Here is a 15,663-nt window from a genome sequence, read left to right as displayed (position 1 = left end):
CTCTGTCACTCTTCATAAGAAATTATCCTTGGGATGTCTAGTATTAGTCTGGAAAGTTTTAGCTCATTTAGATTTCATTTGGTTAGTCTTCCGTCCCTCCTTCCTTGTTTAGCTCGGTTTCTCCTAGCCGAAGTAGGAAAATGTGCTAAAGTTGACTTTTCATGCTTCCATGCTTCCATAGTAGGCTTTATTTAGCCTCTAAATATATATTTCGAGCTTGTCGACAATATATAGCTTGAGCCACTGACATTGGCTCAATTTCTCCAACACATGCCTTGTCAGGCCAAAATGTTCATTTTGGGTCCAAACATTGCCCCCCAGACCTCGAAGTCAAAGGTCTTCGTCTTGACTAAAGAGGTCTTGAATCAGTACCGCTCTTATAATGTCGTTGCTTCAAAGTCGTTGTTCCAAAGCCACTTGTTCCAAAGCCACTTGTATTGGCTTGACTGTTTCCATATAGGCCTCTAAATAGGCCATAAAGCTTGAATGCCACTACTGAATTGCCTTTGTCATGAACTGACGCTTCCTTTGCCAACTTTATTGCCTCCCATGGATCTAGCGAAACTTGGGCAGGTTGTAGGCAATCAAAACTTTAGCGTGCTCCCCATGCGAAGGAGACTGCTTTTGATCGCGGATGAGGATCCTTCTCTTCCTTGGTGGTAGCTTCGCCATGTGTATAGCAGCAAGTATCTGCCTTGTTTGCTAGCTCTCTGTTGAGAATGCAACTGCTGTAAAAGAAGCCCAACTCGATGAACCTTTGGCTGCTTCTGAAGAAATGGGCCGCAACCTGGCCCGTGTCAGAGAACGGGCCACTTAGGCCGAAGCTGGTGTCATTGTGGCGGAACTTCGCGTGGAGGAACTTTGCTTGAAATTGAGCTTCATGGGCCAATCTCTGTAGGCCCCCTCGAAAACTGTTCGGTCTCCTTACACGTCAATAATCCATTCTTTTCCGAGATTTAAGGCATTAATCACTCGTTGAAAAACAACGGTCGTGAAAAAATAATCTCGTGAATAGAACAATTACCTCCTCGAAAACCGCTCCTCACATGCTGCTAGTCCTTTTTTTCCCGAGATTTGGAATCACTAATCTCGATTTTTTTTTTTAAATGCTCATTTTGAAATTGAGCTTCATCCAAGGGTGGGGATTTGCCTGAAGTCCCTATAAATAGTTGTATTTCGGGAAGGGAATACTCACAACAACTTTTCTGAAATATTCAAGAAATGGCATTTCAGTCCTTGCTTCTTTTTCTCATTCTTCACAAATCTTCCCCTCAAGAAATGACCTTTAGCCTCTAAATTTTAGGCTTTATGGCGTAATCTTAAGCCTGGGTTAGGCCTCATGGCGTAATCTTAGGCAACCCCTTGTTTCGTCCTTCTGGGAGTCTGGATGGAAAATGCCAGGCTTCAGATTGGTTTAGAAACACGAGGGGGCTCTAAGTGTGGGATCTCCGGTCACGTAAGATCATTTTTTGAGAAAATCCTATACGCGGAGCGAAAAGGGGAGAGGGAGGACGGCCACTCTGAGGTTCGTCTTTCCTCCTCTATTTCCTTCCTTCTGGACCCGGCCCGTGTTGTGCCCTCCAAATGGAAGGGGCTTTGGTTCTCACCTCCTTCTCCCCCTTTCTCTTCTTGATAGAATCTTGGAGGGATGAGAAGGGATGGACTCTTTGAAGGAATGGGTTCAAGCAACAGAATGGCTGTTCCTATACTTCACGTCCAACTTATGGTGGTTACCATGGCTAGAGGGGGTGCAGAGACTCAAGCTGATATTTGGTTCCTTCACTCTCTGCCCCTCCAGGAGATAATGGCGCGGCTCAACCCGGCGTTGGATTCCATAGCTGCTTCCAATTGAGGGGGCTCGGGGGCTCCATTTTCTTTCACTGGAGTCTCCCCTTCTCATGGATAATGGCGTTGGCCAAGCCTATGTTGTATTCCTCTACCGCTTCCATGTAAAAGGGGCGCGGGGGCTCCGTTACTCCTCTTTTTCCTTCCCTGAAGTCTGCCCCTCCTTGAGATAATGGCGCGGCTCAACCCGACGTTGGATTCCATAGCTGTTTCCACTTGAGAAAAGATTCAGAAGATATCCGAAGATTCATGTTTTGTATTCTAGCCACTTTTGGCTTTGTAATGAATGTACTGCTTTTGGCCGCAAAGCCACTTTATGAATATAATAATATTTTCTTATCTTGATATCCAAATATCCGTGAGAAGTCAATAATTGTGTCTCACAAAGCCCCAAATATAGGCCCCCATAGTTGTATATTGAAAATAATATGAACTTTTAAAATATGCTCAGCGTCAAAAAGAGCCTTGCGACGAGGGTTACGTTTTGAGAAAATATGTATCTTTTGGATCCACTTGCTGGCTCCCAGCTCAAAACTCTTAGCGCCAATAATTCCTTCTTTTCCGAGATTTAAGACACTAATCACTCGTTGAAAAACAACAGTCGTGAAAAATAAACTCGTGAAAAGAACAGTTACCTCCTCGAAAACCGTTCGGTTTCCCCACATGCTATTAATCCATTCTTTTCCGAGATTTAAGGCACTAATCACTCTTTACTGACACTCAGTTTGACTCTTCTCTTCGACCGTCCATCTAAGGGTGGATATTTGCATGCCTATATCTTCCTCCACAATCTCCAATCCCAAAACCATTTCATCAACTCCAATATTTCTAACAGCATTCTTTCTTAATTACTTGTCACCACCATTCTTCAATTCTCGCATTCTCTCAACCCTTCACCAATGGAACCACAAACCCAGGAACCAACCAAGGATGGAGGAAGCAACAAAGCAGCCGGGAGTAGTGCTAACATGCTTTGTAGGCGGAACAGGTGGAATCCCACTACAGATCAGATAAGAATCCTCAAGGAGCTTTTCTACAATAAGGGAGTTAGGTCCCCAAGTATAGAGCAGATTCAGAGGATCTGTCTCCAGCTGAAATGGTACGGCAAGATCGAGTTCAAGAACGTCTATTTTTGGTTCGTGAACCAAAGGGCTCGGGAGAAGCAGAAGAAGAAGTCCACTTCGGATGTTCATGTGCCCATGCAAAGATCAGGGCTTGTTGGTGATGACAATGTTACCAATTGGAAACATGAGGATCAGTATATTAACTTTGGATCTTCTGCACCTGCTTCTGCTTCTTCCGCTGGTGTGATGATTGCTGTTAACGGGCAGATGGGGAACTATGGTGGTTATGGATCTATGAACATGGAGAAGAGTGCTAGGGATTGTTCAATCTTAGCTGGAGGGGGAACTAGTTCTACTTTCTTTGACATGAATGTAGAACAAACTTTCATGGAACAAAGAGGAGAAGATCACCAGGAGATTAAAACCCTTTCACTGTTTCCCGTGCATGGTGAGGATATCTTTGACAACATGAAGACTACTTCCGATGAAGGTGGCGGTCACGGTGGTGGCTCTCACATTTCCCTTGAGCTCAGCCTTTCCTGCGAGGGCAAAGCTGGAAAAAATTTCCGGAGCTGCTGACTCGGCTTAGTATAGTGTAGTGTTGCCCCTCTAGTGTTGCTAGGCGTAGCGAAGAAACCATTATGGGCCTCAAAAACAGGCCTTCATGAATGGGCTTCGCGAGTGTAGGAACACTAGAATTGCCCCCCATGTCTTATGCGAAGAAATTGTCTACGGCTCCTCCGAGTAATTTTTGGATCGCACTAAATTTTTATTTTTTATTTATTTAATTTTTTTTAAAATAAGTAGCTGAATTCAATAAGACAATGTGAATCAAGGTTTAGACATACGGCCCAAGTATAGTCGCCTAGACACAAATTTTCTTTCAAATCCTTTGGGCAACCTTACTGAAATGGCCAGGTCGGGGAGGGCGAACAAGAGAGGCAGAATCTATTTTGGCATGAGCTACTCCCACATAGTGGTTTAGGCCCATTTGCACGCATTTCTGGATTCAAGAACCTGTCATGAACGTTGTCCCCTTTCTAGACACCATTTCACATAGGCTATACTTACTAAGATGAGAAATGTCATAAGTGTGAAGACAGTTCAACAAGTGTTAATAAAAGCCGCCCTTAACCTTAAGGGACCTGAACTAGGCACCAATAAGGAGTTTAGGCCAATATTAACAAAAGAGACTTCACCTATTCCGTTATGATTCACAATCCCTTTACCAAACTCAACTTCTTAATAGTGGTGTGTTTCCACCATTCGCCGCCTCTACAAGATCACGGGGGAGGCCATCTATGCTTCACTCCAAGCTCCGATGTATCAAAATTTATAGGGTAAAAATCCCTCAATTGAGAGCTTGTAGGAAAAGAACAAAGATACTTCGCGTTGAAGAATTTGGAGGAATTTGGCTCGTGAGAGGGGTAATCTTGCCCCCCAAGTATCCTTGTTGGTTGACGAAGCATGATCTTCAATTGCAATTTTGGAGATGATGGTGTACCAAGATCGGTTTTGTCACCAACCAACATGTCATAGAACATGGCCTCTCTAGAATAAGCCACAGATTGGCTATCATATTTGACCACTTGTTGGTCTAAATTCTCCACATCAAGAGCTTCACTTGTTGGATAATTGTAAATAAGAGTTATCTTGTATTGATGATACTCAAATTTACAGTCACGAAGGACAACTTGGCCACTAGAATAATTGTTCTGGCCATTCATGCAACGTGGGTTGTAGATGTGCCCTCCACATATATCAAAGCCACCGTTTGGCCTTGAAGAATATATGAAGAACTTCAAGTTGAATTGATTAATAAAGCCACAGATTGGCTTCTATAGACCACAACTTAATTGATAATTAAGTTGGCCCTGATTTTGATCACCTTCCCCGTGACGTCCAGTAGCAGAGTCACAATTAAAATGATCATGAACTTGCTTCTTTTGATCAAAGGGATGATCATGGCCCATATCTTGCCCCCCATGCATCTGAATCTTGTGGACCATCTTCTCCATAAGCAGCCTCTATGTAAGGCTGTGATTCAACAATGGGCAAGCTACTTTCTTCTTCTGCGACGGGCTGGTCGAGAGGAAGGTTTTTGCTTTTAAATTGATCGCCTTTTATAGGCAATTCAATTTTGGTAACACCATCTTCGCGCGCCGCTTCTTGACTTTTCAAGGAGCTCTCTTGCTTTGTGTTGATGGCGTCAACCTCCCCATGTTGCGAATCCACATGAGTTGCAGTCAGATTGGCGTCATTCTTGTGCATGGTCGCGGACTCTGTCGTGGTGTTCACTGCATGTTGAGCAGCTTGTTTATTGCTGTTCCAGAAAGGCTTCTGGAATTGCTCTCTAGCTTCTCGAGCACTTTGCTCCATCCACTGGGTAAACTCTCGAGCGCTCTGCTCCATCCGTTCGATAGCTTCCCGAGCATTCTGCTCGTTCCGCTGAATAAGTTGTTCCGTCTGTTGAAAAAGTTGGTCCGTCTTCGCACGCGATTTGGTCAGCATATCCCAATGCCTATCAGTATTAATCCTTCGGATGTCCATCTCTTCTTTCCAGCTTGCATCTTCTGGGATGGGGAGAGGAACGAACTTGTCATCAAAAGCAGAATCACAGGTGACGGCAGCATTGCCCATCTTGTCTATCTGCGAGTCTAGAGCAAAGTTCGTAGACACTTCTTCCTTGGAAAGATCAAGACAAGCATTTCTTTAGGAATTTCTTTTGACAAAGATTTTCCCCTAGCTTCCCAATGATCGATGGACGTAAAAAAGACTCTAGTTTTGTCCCACCGGGTGTGTCAAAATGTTTGGTTTTGAAGCCCGGTGGTTGAATGTGCTTCAAGAGAAAAACTTCTTATGTAGTCCCACTGGGCGTGCCAAAATGTTTGGCTCCAATTTTGTTGCAGCTGGTCAACAGTCTCTTTACTTGCGCGGGCGTGCCAGCACCGTTCGGGTGCGGTCGTCGGGGGTGTCCCTTGACCTGACTTCTGTTGAGCGATTGTAGACGAGGAGAGCACCAACCTCGTCGCGAGATTCTTTGTGCCTCGTGGCGAGGACTTTTGCTGAGCTTCTTGAAAATCAAAATCGATACTCGATGTTGTTGATCGAGCAGAGCGAGAACCACTGGGAAGTGAAGAGAACTTGCTAAAGCGTGACTTTAGCTTGGCTGGTTTGCTAGGGCGTTACCCTTACTTGGCTGGTTCTGTAACCGTTGTGGTCGCGGCACTACCGTCGGCTCCCGAGGAGACTAGGACCGAAGTACGTTGGCAGAGGGTTTGGTGGCACTGAAAGTCGGCTTCTGAGAAGACTAGGACTAGGAGTGTGATCACCGGTAAGAGAAAGAGAAGGAGAGGAGTTGCTCTTAGAGAGGTTGCTCTAGAGAGAACTTAGATCATCTTAGAGATGTTTTGATGTTGTCAATGTCTGTTTGAGAATGAGAGGAGAATGTGTTTATATAGGGAAGAAAAAGAAGAGTGAAATGATGAGTGGAAGAAAAATAATGAAAGTGGAGTATGGAAGTGATTTGTAAAATATGGAAAAGATAGAGAAATGATGAAATGAAAGCAAAGCATGAAGGTGCAGAAACATGGAAGTGATGATGATCTATTAAAGAGATTGTAGAAGAAAAATATATCCAAGGAAAAAGAGAAAAGCATCTAGCTTTCTTCATGTGGGTAGGAAACATGAACATGATGAATGTTGAGCTGGTTTTAGGTCAGTTTCTGCCCCTTTATTCCTTCAATTATTTCTCCAACAAGACTTCAGAATGAGCCTTCGACTTCTTCATAAAAAATGTTCCACTATGAGTGTAGATCATCCTGACAAAATTTCAGAGCTTTATTAAATTCGGTTGGGCCGGAAATGCTGCTGGACCCCTTACAGGTCCAGTTTTCCAGTTTTGCTTCTGTAGAAAATTGGACTGATTGTTTGAAGGCCTTCCACTCAAAACTAGCTCTGTCACTCTACATAAGAAATTATCCTTGGGATGTCTAGTATTAGTCTGGAAAGTTTTAGCTCATTTAGATTTCATTTGGTTAGTCTGCCGTCCCTCCTTCCTTGTTTAGCTCGGTTTGTCCTAGCCGAAGTAGGAAAATGTGCTAAAGTTGACTTTTCATGCTTCCATGCTTCCATAGTAGGCTTTATTTAGCCTCTAAATATATATTTCGAGCTTGTCGACAATATAAAGCTTGAGCTACTGACATTGGCTCAATTTCTCCAACACATGCCTTGTCAGGCCAAAATGTTCATTTTGGGTCCAAACACTGAGATTGGTAGAACTTCATAATGACAACGATGCATTGAACCTCAGGAGAGATCCAAGATTTGGGTCAATTTTTGGAGGAAGGTTTAGCTTTGTTTAAGAAGAAGTGGCTGCCAAAATTTTGATCCAAAACTGTTCCATTCAGTTATCTAAAATTCTGCTCTTGAGTGAGTTTTTTCTTTTTAAATTTTGTGTATTAGTATATTAACACTAAATCTCGCGGCAAAGCGCGGGCAAAATTTCTAGTTTCATTTCAGACGGTTAGGGTTTTTCCTCCTTGTTCAGCATGACAACAGAGGACGGTGTATCAAAAAAGAGGAAAGCCGTTACGTTCGACGTTCCCGAACCCGATCCCGACTCCTCCCCTCCGTCCCGCCACCGCCCCAGTAAAGACTCCCGACGTCTTCTTCCCGTCCCCACCGATGCTCATTTGTTCGACAACGAGATCGACTACACTACTGATCGCAAGTACCGTATTCCCGACTGGATCTGGCATGACAATGCTAGAGGTAAAAAAGATGATAATCATCGACTATTTTTCTTGGTAAGTTTTCATATCCTTCTTGTTCTTCAGATCGATATTCTTTCTTCGGTTTCGATTTATTGATTTTGGTCCCATGCATTTTTCAGAACGATAGGGTACGTGAAATTGATCTGAAGCGCTTACAAGTGAAATTTCTTAAAGAGGAAAAGATATTTCAAGATAAGAAACAGAAATGGGTTGAAGAATACTTGAATCAGCCTGGCTGCGACCAGGTATCTAGTATATCTCTTCTTTCGATCAATTTTTGAATTGACTTGAATTTGCTGATCCATGTATTTTGCAGGATGAGTTGAAAAAGAACTTGTTTGCGGAGGTATCTAAATGGGAAGCACGATACGAGGAGGAGCACTTTGAGCCCTTCTACAAAAAGAGATATGAGATTGTTACTGGAGGAGGATATGAAAAACCAATTAAAGGTAGGGTCCCCTCACAAGTTGACTCTTTTAACTCTTGCACTAGACTTGAGAGAGTAATTGAGTAATGTTGGCTTCTGTGTTTTGTAACGTAGACAAGGGACTGGATGAATTTTGGGTTTCTGCGTTGAAGGCAAATCAGATACTTGTTAGGCAGGTGGGCTCATTTTCTTTTCTATGCTTATGATGTTTTTAATGAATTGTTTTGTGGACACATGATCTAACTATCTCCTTTCCTGGAGTAGATTGAATCACCAGACCATGATTATCAGGCTCTCTGTCATATCACTGATATCAGGTGTCACAGGCTAGACGATCCGAGAGGATTCAAGCTCGAGTTTCTCTTTTCTCCTGATAATCCTTTTTTTAAAAATGAAATCCTTACTAAAACATTTGAGATGATTGGTGACAACTCGTCTGTGGTGTTGAAAGCAATTGGGTAATTCTAGTTTCTGTTGTTGATTAATTTTTTTTCTTCTTCTTTTTTTCCTGCTCAAGTTTGGGGTTATGTTGTAGGACGGAAATTGAATGGTATGATAAGAGAAGCTTGACAGAGAAACTTATTTTAGTAAGGTTGCACAAAGGTTCGCAAGTCAAAGTTATAGAGAAGTGTCGAAGCTTCTTCAACTTCTTTGAAACGAAAATTTATGAACAGGGTTTTATCTTTAATGAAGAATCTGTAAGTTTGGGTTTCTTTGTTGAATTTAGTTATTGATGATGTTAAGGGCTAGTTTTCTGAATTATTTGTTTAATGGACGTCATGTGTCAGGGTGAACTCAAAGGGCTGCTACCGATGGATTATATAATTGGGTACTCTCTTTTGTTTTGAATTTCTAATGCCCCATATAATTGATTATGCTGTACTCATCTATTGGTTTTGAAAATGTCATGCTGGTGTTTGTGATCTGTAGTCTTGCTATTCGAAACCAAATCATTCCTCATGCAGCATTGTGGTACAAACATGAAGAGGAGAATTGTGTGCAGGATGATGAGACAATCATTCCTTGGGCAGAAGGGTGGTACGAATATGTAATCGATGATTGTAGGCCAGAAGATCATGCTGTCATTTTGACATTGTAATTTTTTTTTGTCTGTTGGTAATCTTGTTTGGGTGTTTGTTTGGTTGTGAACCAGTGCTAATACACGTTTTCATCAACTTTCTCAATTTTGCAGCCCTTGATGGTTGGATGCACTTGCTTGGTCTACATGATTCTGCTTTTGCGAGTTTTTAGTGTTTGGTTTTGGCTCTTTTGAAAATCTCAAATGTCAAAGTTCTTGTGACCGGTTTGTTTTTTCCAAAAACGTCTTTGTAAATTAAAATTTCCCTTCTGCCATTTATGTTGGAATTTTACCGGTGTTAATGTTTTGATGTGTTTTATGTTGGAATTTGGGTCCTGCCTTTATGGTGTTTTATGTGTTGATTAGAATGAATGCAAATCCGGTACCAGAAAGTTTCATTTTTTGAAGTCCAACCGGATCAGTTCCAACATTAGGGAGTATGTTACAAACTCCGATAGTAAAGCATAACTTGAATCAGGTAAGGGGGTCTAGCCTGTAATTGTAATTTCCTGTTGACTTTCATTGATGGCTCCCATCCCATCTGCCCTGAATTAGGGAAGGGGTCTAGCCTGTCTAATTGTAGGTTCCTCTCGACGTTAGTTTCCTTACTTTGTTTTTTAATTTTCATTGATGTCTCCATCCATGCCGTACTCAATTGTAACCACTGCTCCGTGTTAAGGTTTCAGTCCCAAGCGTGATTTGTTTATTTGGATGTGCTTTATTCCCGTAACTGGATTCAATCGGTAATATGGTTGTGCAATTAGGACCACAAACAACATTTGTGGGATGAGGGATGAAGCAGATTTCTCATTTCAGAGTTCCATTATAATTAAGTCCTCATGAATAGCGAATTTCCTCAAAACTTGATGGGGGCGAGATTGGCAAAAGACCCACTTGGATGTTCACATGCCCCAAAGTTGGGTTGGGGTAATTAGCTCGCGGCTGTGATTTCAATTTTTTGTCCATTTCGTCTCCTTTGTTGTTTGATACGTATCGCAATATTGTAAATGTTGGGCCTATGAAAAAAAAAAAATTGATATGCAGTAAAACCTTGATAAAATACATGTTCGATAAATTAAGAGGTATTTTGTTATAGGTGCCAGAAACTAACTACCCACTTCCACATGGAAAAACAACCCCGGGGTTAGTTTTCCATTAATCTAACACCCTTTTTTTTTTTATGACACATTAATCTAACACCTTGAATGCTGTGATATATGGTTTTCTAGGTCAATGCTAATTTGCAATTTGGCAATGTCAAAATACGATTGAAATTACAGCTGAATACAATTCAAGACAACAAAAAAGGCGTCCGGATGATCTTGAATTAGGTTATGCCTATACTTCAATTTACAGAGTACCAGACGCATACTCCTCAAATTTACAGAAACAACAAACAGACGGCATGCTCAAAATAACCATAAAATACTCTTGTGAGATGCTTCACACTATTTGAGGGCACATCCAAGTCTTCATGTAGTTGTAGTCTCCAATTAATTTACTAAACAATAGGCACACTCCCAAGAACCTTGTCTAAGAGCTCATCATCTTGCATTTCTGGATCCCCCTGTTCCTAAAATCTGGTAATGTGACATTAAATGTAATTTCAAACACCCCATCCATAAACATAATTGCATACTAGGACCAAGGGTTTAATCCCTAAGCATTTGAACTGAACTGAAAAGGGTTCACTAACCTAATGAAGCTAAGGAGGAGTCAAAGTTAAGAATAGCCCCTAGAAGGAATAGACTGATGGGACTAGCCTAACCTAAGTCTGCACTCTGCAGATGCAATCCTACAAGGATATTAGTTTCTGAACTATTTCCTTCTCAAAAGAGGAATTCAAAGAAGACTTTAAAAGTCGCAAGACCTGATGGTCTTGAGATTCACAGCACTAATTTGACCAGAAACGACTCACTGTGTACATATAACTCATTACTTAAAAATTGTTGAATATATTTGAGAAATTTTAATTGCTTCTACTTTGTATTTGAACAAAATATAATCGAAACCACAACTTGTTGATTTGATTAATTTGCAGTAGCAAATGAAGCATGAACAGATCAACTTAACTCAGCAAACTTGTGTACTTGAGTTTCTGAACTTGTTCACCACTTTTACATCAACCAACACTTCCCTTATATAGGGTACAAGATTAACCTACAAAATATCTAAGATGAAAGCATATTAAACTAGATTAAAAGTACTTTAGATACAAAATATCTAGCTTAATTTGAGTGGAGCAAACAGTAATGAAGTTGTTGTAAAAAATATCTTTCACCGCAGCTAAGACTTTCACCGTAGCAAGTTTCGCGGCAGCGAAAAGACTTAACATTCGTGATGACAGACATAGTTTTCCCGCGAACACTCTTCCGCAAACAATCTTCCGCGAACACACTTCAAACTTTTCCCCGCGGTGACGTCATCTCACGAACGTTCTTTTAGCAAACCTTCGCGGCAACTCACTTCGCTGCATTTTACTTTTCCCGCTGTGATCTCATCACGCGAACATTTCCCCGCATTGACTTCATCACGCGAACTTTTCCCCGCATTGACCTCATTTCGCGAACACTCGCGGATGGAGCAGGGAAGCATTAATTCTATCACTCCCTCTTAATGCTTTGCTAGCTTCTTCATTCCGAGTAGGCCTCTGAGGTATTCAAACCTCTCTCTTGGTAGAGCTTTGGTGAAGATATCTGCAACTTGGTCTTCAGTATTGCAGTAGACCAAATCCACTTCATTCTCTTCAACTGCATCCTTGATGTAGTGAAACTTCAAGGCAATGTGTTTCGCCCTACTGTGATACACCGGATTCTTGCTCATGGCAATTGCAGACTTGTTGTCACAGAGAATGGTTGTTGCAGAATCTTGTTTCTCACCAAAATCTTTGATGACTCTTCGGAGCCAAATTGCTTGCGAAGTAGCTATAGATGCAGAAACATACTCAGCTTCAGCTGTAGATAGGGCCACTGATTTTTGCTTCTTTGAAGCCCGAGAGAATACACCAATTCCAAGTGTGAAAGTATACCCAGATGTGCTTTTCAAATCATCTACACTGCCTCCCCAATCACTATCACAGAAACCAAAGAGTTTTGGTTCCACATTCCTCTCATACATGATTCCAAAGTCAATTGTACCTTGAATGTATCTCAGGATCCTCTTCGCAGCTCCATAGTGTATTTTGGTTGGCTTGTGCATAAATCTGGATAACAAACTTGCAGCATACATAAGATTTGGCCTTGTTGCTGTCAAGTAAAGCAAACTTCCTACTAAACTTCTGTATATACTCTCATCTGCACTACCACTTCCATCTTCTTTTTGAAATTTTTCATTGACAACTAGAGGTGTTGAGACAGATTTGCAACCAAGCATTTTGAACTTCTCTAGAATTGCCTTTGCATATTTTTTCTGTGTAATGAAGATTCCCTCCACTGATTGAACTATTTCAATTCCCAGAAAATAATGCATGATTCCCAAATCACTCATTTCATATTTCATCATCATATCAGACTTGAAATTTGAAATCAATTTTTCACAACTTCCAGTAAATGTTGATGATTTGGTATATAAGGAGACAATAAGAATACTTGATTTACCTTCAGTTTTGGTGTAAAGGGTAGGTTCATTTTCACTCCTTTGAAACCCTTTTCCAGTGAAATAGGAATCGATCTCACCGTACCAAGCTTTTGAGTGAGTTTTTTTTCTTTCTAAATTTTGTGTATTAGTATATTATATTAACATGTGAATGAAAATAATTTGGTTTAAGTTTCAACTGATACTAAGGTCTTTTTTTAGCTCAATCAAGACTTATAATTCTTATCCCGCGGCAAAGCGCGGGCAAAATTTCCAGACGGTTAGGGTTTTTCCTCTTTGTTCAGCATGACAACAGAGGACGGCGGTGTATCAAAAAAGAGGAAAGCCGTTTCCTTCGACGTTCCCGAACCCGATCCCGACTCCTCCCCTCCGTCCCGCCACCGCCCCAGTAAAGACTCCCGACGTCTTCTTCCCGTCCCCACCGATGCTCATTTGTTCGACAACGAGATCGACTACACTACTGATCGCAAGTACCGTATTCCCGACTGGATCTGGCATGACAATGCTAGAGGTAAAAAAGATGATAATCATCGACTATTGTTCTTGGTAAGTTTTCATATCCTTCTTGTTCTCCAGATCGATATTCTTTCTTCGGTTTCGATTTATTGATTTTGGTCTCATTTTGCAGAACCGTAGGGTACGTGAAATTGATCTGAAGCGCTTACAAGTGAAATTTCTTAAAGAGCAAAAGATATTTCAAGATAAGAAACAGAAATGGGTTGAAGAATACTTGAATCAGCCTGGCTGCGACCAGGTATCTAGTATATCTCTTCTTTCGATCAATTTTTGAATTGACTTGAATTTGCTGATCCATTTATTTTGCAGGATGAGTTGAAAAAGAACTTGTTTGCGGAGGAATCTAAATGGGAAGCACGATACGAGGAGGAGCACTTTAAGCCCTTCTACAAAAAGAGATATGAGATTGTTACTGGAGGAGGATATGAAAAACCCATTAAAGGTAGGGTCTCCTCACAAGTTGACTCTTTTAACTCTTGCACTAGACTTGAGAGAGAGTAATTGAGTAATGTTGGCTTCTGTGTTTTGTAACGAAGACAAGGGACTGGATTCATTTTGGGTTTCTGCGTTGAAGGCAAATCAGATACTTGTTAGGCAGGTGGGCTCATTTTCTTTTCTATGCTTATGATGTTTTTAATGAATTGTTTTGTGGACACATGATCTAACTATCTCCTTTCCTGGAGTAGATTGAATCACCAGACCATGATTATCAGGCTCTCTGTCATATCACTGATATCAGGTGTCACAGGATAGATGATCCGAGAGGATTCAAGCTCGAGTTTCTCTTTTCTCCTGATAATCCTTTTTTTAAAAATGAAATCCTTACTAAAACATTTGAGATGATTGGTGACAACTCGTCTGTGGTGTTGAAAGCAATTGGGTAATTCTAGTTTCTGTTGTTGATTAATTTTTTTTTTTCTTCTTTTTTTCCTGCTCAAGTTTGGGGTTATGTTGTAGGACGGAAATTGAATGGTATGATAAGAAAAGCTTGACAGAGAAACTTCTTTTAGTAAGGTTGCACAAAGGTTCGCAAGTCAAAGTTATAGAGAAGTGTCGAAGCTTCTTCAACTTCTTTGAAACAAAAATTTATGAACAGGGTTTTATCTTTAATGAAGAATCTGTAAGTTTGGGTTTCTTTGTTGAATTTAGTTATTGATGATGTTAAGGGCTAGTTTTCTGAATTATTTGTTTAATGGACGTCATGTGTCAGGGTGAACTCAAAGGCCTGCTACCGATGGATTATATAATTGGGTACTCTCTTTTGTTTTGAATTTCTAATGCCCCATATAATTGATTATGCTGTACTCATCTATTGGTTTTGAAAATGACATGCTGGTGTTTGTGATCTGTAGTCTTGCTATTCGAAACCAAATCATTCCTCATGCAGCATTGTGGTACAAACATGAAGAGGAGAATTGTGTGCAGGATGATGAGACAATCATTCCTTGGGCAGAAGGGTGGTACGAATATGTAATCGATGATTGTAGGCCAGAAGATCATGCTGTCATTTTGACATGGTAATTTTTTTTTGTCTGTTGGTAATCTTGTTTGGGTGTTTGTTTGGTTGTGAACCAGTGCTAATACACGTTTTCATCAACTTTCTCAATTTTGCAGCACTTGATGGGTGGATGCACTTGCTTGGTCTACATGATTCTGCTTTTGAGAGTTTTTAGTGTTTGGTGTTGGCTCTCTCGAAATTCTCAAATGTCAAAGTTCTTGTGACCGGTTCGTTTTTTCCAAAAACGTCTTTGTAAATTAGAATTTCCCTTCTGCCATTTATGTTGGAATTTTACCGGTGTTAATGTTTTGATGTGTTTTATGTTGGAATTTGGGTCCTGCCTTTATGGTGTTTTATGTGTTGATTAGAATGAATGCAAATCCGGTACCAGAAAGTTTCATTTTTTGAAGTCCAACCGGATCACTTCCAACATTAGGGAGTATGTTTTTTTTTTGAAATGCATTAGGGAGTATGTTACAAACTCCGATAGTAAAGCATAACTTGAATCAGGTAAGGGGGTTTAGCCTGAAATTGTAATTTCCTGTTGACTTTCATTGATGGCTCCCATCCCATCCATGCCCTGAATTAGGGAAGGGTCTAGCCTGTCTAATTGTAGGTTCCTCTTGACGTTAGTTTCCTTTGTTTTTCAATTTTCATTGATGTCTCCATCCATGCCGTACTCAAATGTAACCACTGCTCCGTGATCCTTAACAGCCATTTTCACCTCTCGTCCGACTGTATACTTTTTTACACTCCATATCACTCTCCCAAGCGTGATTTGTCTAATTGGATGTGCTTTATTCCCGTAACTGGATTCAATCGGTAATATGGTTGTGGAATTAGGACCACAAACAACATTTGTGGGA

General features: G+C 40.9%; 3 protein-coding genes across 4 annotated transcripts; all 3 read left to right on the top strand.

The window, feature by feature from the left end:
- Positions 1 to 2,744: 2,744 nt before the first annotated feature.
- On the top strand, positions 2,745 to 3,395 carry LOC133715069 (protein WUSCHEL-like; the record flags this gene model as incomplete). Its single annotated transcript, XM_062141381.1, has 1 exon — positions 2,745 to 3,395. A coding segment is annotated over exon 1 (651 nt), but the record flags the coding sequence as incomplete, so codon positions are not given.
- Positions 3,396 to 7,444: 4,049 nt separating this feature from the next.
- LOC133716002 (nucleosome assembly protein 1;1-like) lies at positions 7,445 to 9,479 on the top strand. Of its 2 annotated transcripts, none has more exons than XM_062142728.1 (9): positions 7,445 to 7,717; positions 7,804 to 7,929; positions 8,001 to 8,133; positions 8,226 to 8,287; positions 8,376 to 8,569; positions 8,677 to 8,809; positions 8,900 to 8,940; positions 9,042 to 9,206; positions 9,304 to 9,479. In XM_062142728.1, exons 1-9 carry the CDS (start codon positions 7,460 to 7,462, stop codon positions 9,308 to 9,310), a joined length of 1,119 nt encoding a protein of 372 aa, XP_061998712.1. In that variant the 5' UTR covers positions 7,445 to 7,459; the 3' UTR covers positions 9,311 to 9,479. The 2 variants fall into 2 exon arrangements, with proteins under 2 accessions (XP_061998712.1, XP_061998711.1); XM_062142727.1 differs by having other exon boundaries at positions 8,647 to 8,809.
- Positions 9,480 to 13,023: 3,544 nt separating this feature from the next.
- On the top strand, positions 13,024 to 15,126 carry LOC133718133 (nucleosome assembly protein 1;1-like). Its single transcript, XM_062144948.1, has 9 exons — positions 13,024 to 13,329; positions 13,412 to 13,537; positions 13,609 to 13,741; positions 13,836 to 13,897; positions 13,986 to 14,179; positions 14,257 to 14,419; positions 14,510 to 14,550; positions 14,652 to 14,816; positions 14,914 to 15,126. Exons 1-9 carry the CDS (start codon positions 13,069 to 13,071, stop codon positions 14,918 to 14,920), a joined length of 1,152 nt encoding a protein of 383 aa, XP_062000932.1. The 5' UTR covers positions 13,024 to 13,068; the 3' UTR covers positions 14,921 to 15,126.
- Positions 15,127 to 15,663: the final 537 nt, after the last annotated feature.

Source organism: Rosa rugosa, chromosome 6, assembly GCF_958449725.1.
Source record: "Rosa rugosa chromosome 6, drRosRugo1.1, whole genome shotgun sequence".
Classification (NCBI taxonomy): domain Eukaryota; kingdom Viridiplantae; phylum Streptophyta; class Magnoliopsida; order Rosales; family Rosaceae; genus Rosa; species Rosa rugosa.
This window is presented reverse-complemented; position numbering and strand designations above follow the sequence as displayed.

What these genes read in the sequence shown, in the direction of transcription:
- LOC133718133 (XM_062144948.1), top strand. Translation starts at nt 13,069, where the DNA reads ATGACAACAGAGGACGGCGGTGTATCAAAAAAGAGGAAAGCCGTTTCC. An exon ending in TTATCTTTAATGAAGAATCT is followed by an intron (nt 14,420 to 14,509) that starts GTAAGTTTGGGT and finishes GTCATGTGTCAG; the next exon opens with GGTGAACTCAAAGGCCTGCT. An exon ending in CCGATGGATTATATAATTGG is followed by an intron (nt 14,551 to 14,651) that starts GTACTCTCTTTT and finishes TGTGATCTGTAG; the next exon opens with TCTTGCTATTCGAAACCAAA.
- LOC133716002 (XM_062142727.1), top strand. Translation starts at nt 7,460, where the DNA reads ATGACAACAGAGGACGGTGTATCAAAAAAGAGGAAAGCCGTTACGTTC. An exon ending in ATCATCGACTATTTTTCTTG is followed by an intron (nt 7,718 to 7,803) that starts GTAAGTTTTCAT and finishes TGCATTTTTCAG; the next exon opens with AACGATAGGGTACGTGAAAT. An exon ending in CCGATGGATTATATAATTGG is followed by an intron (nt 8,941 to 9,041) that starts GTACTCTCTTTT and finishes TGTGATCTGTAG; the next exon opens with TCTTGCTATTCGAAACCAAA.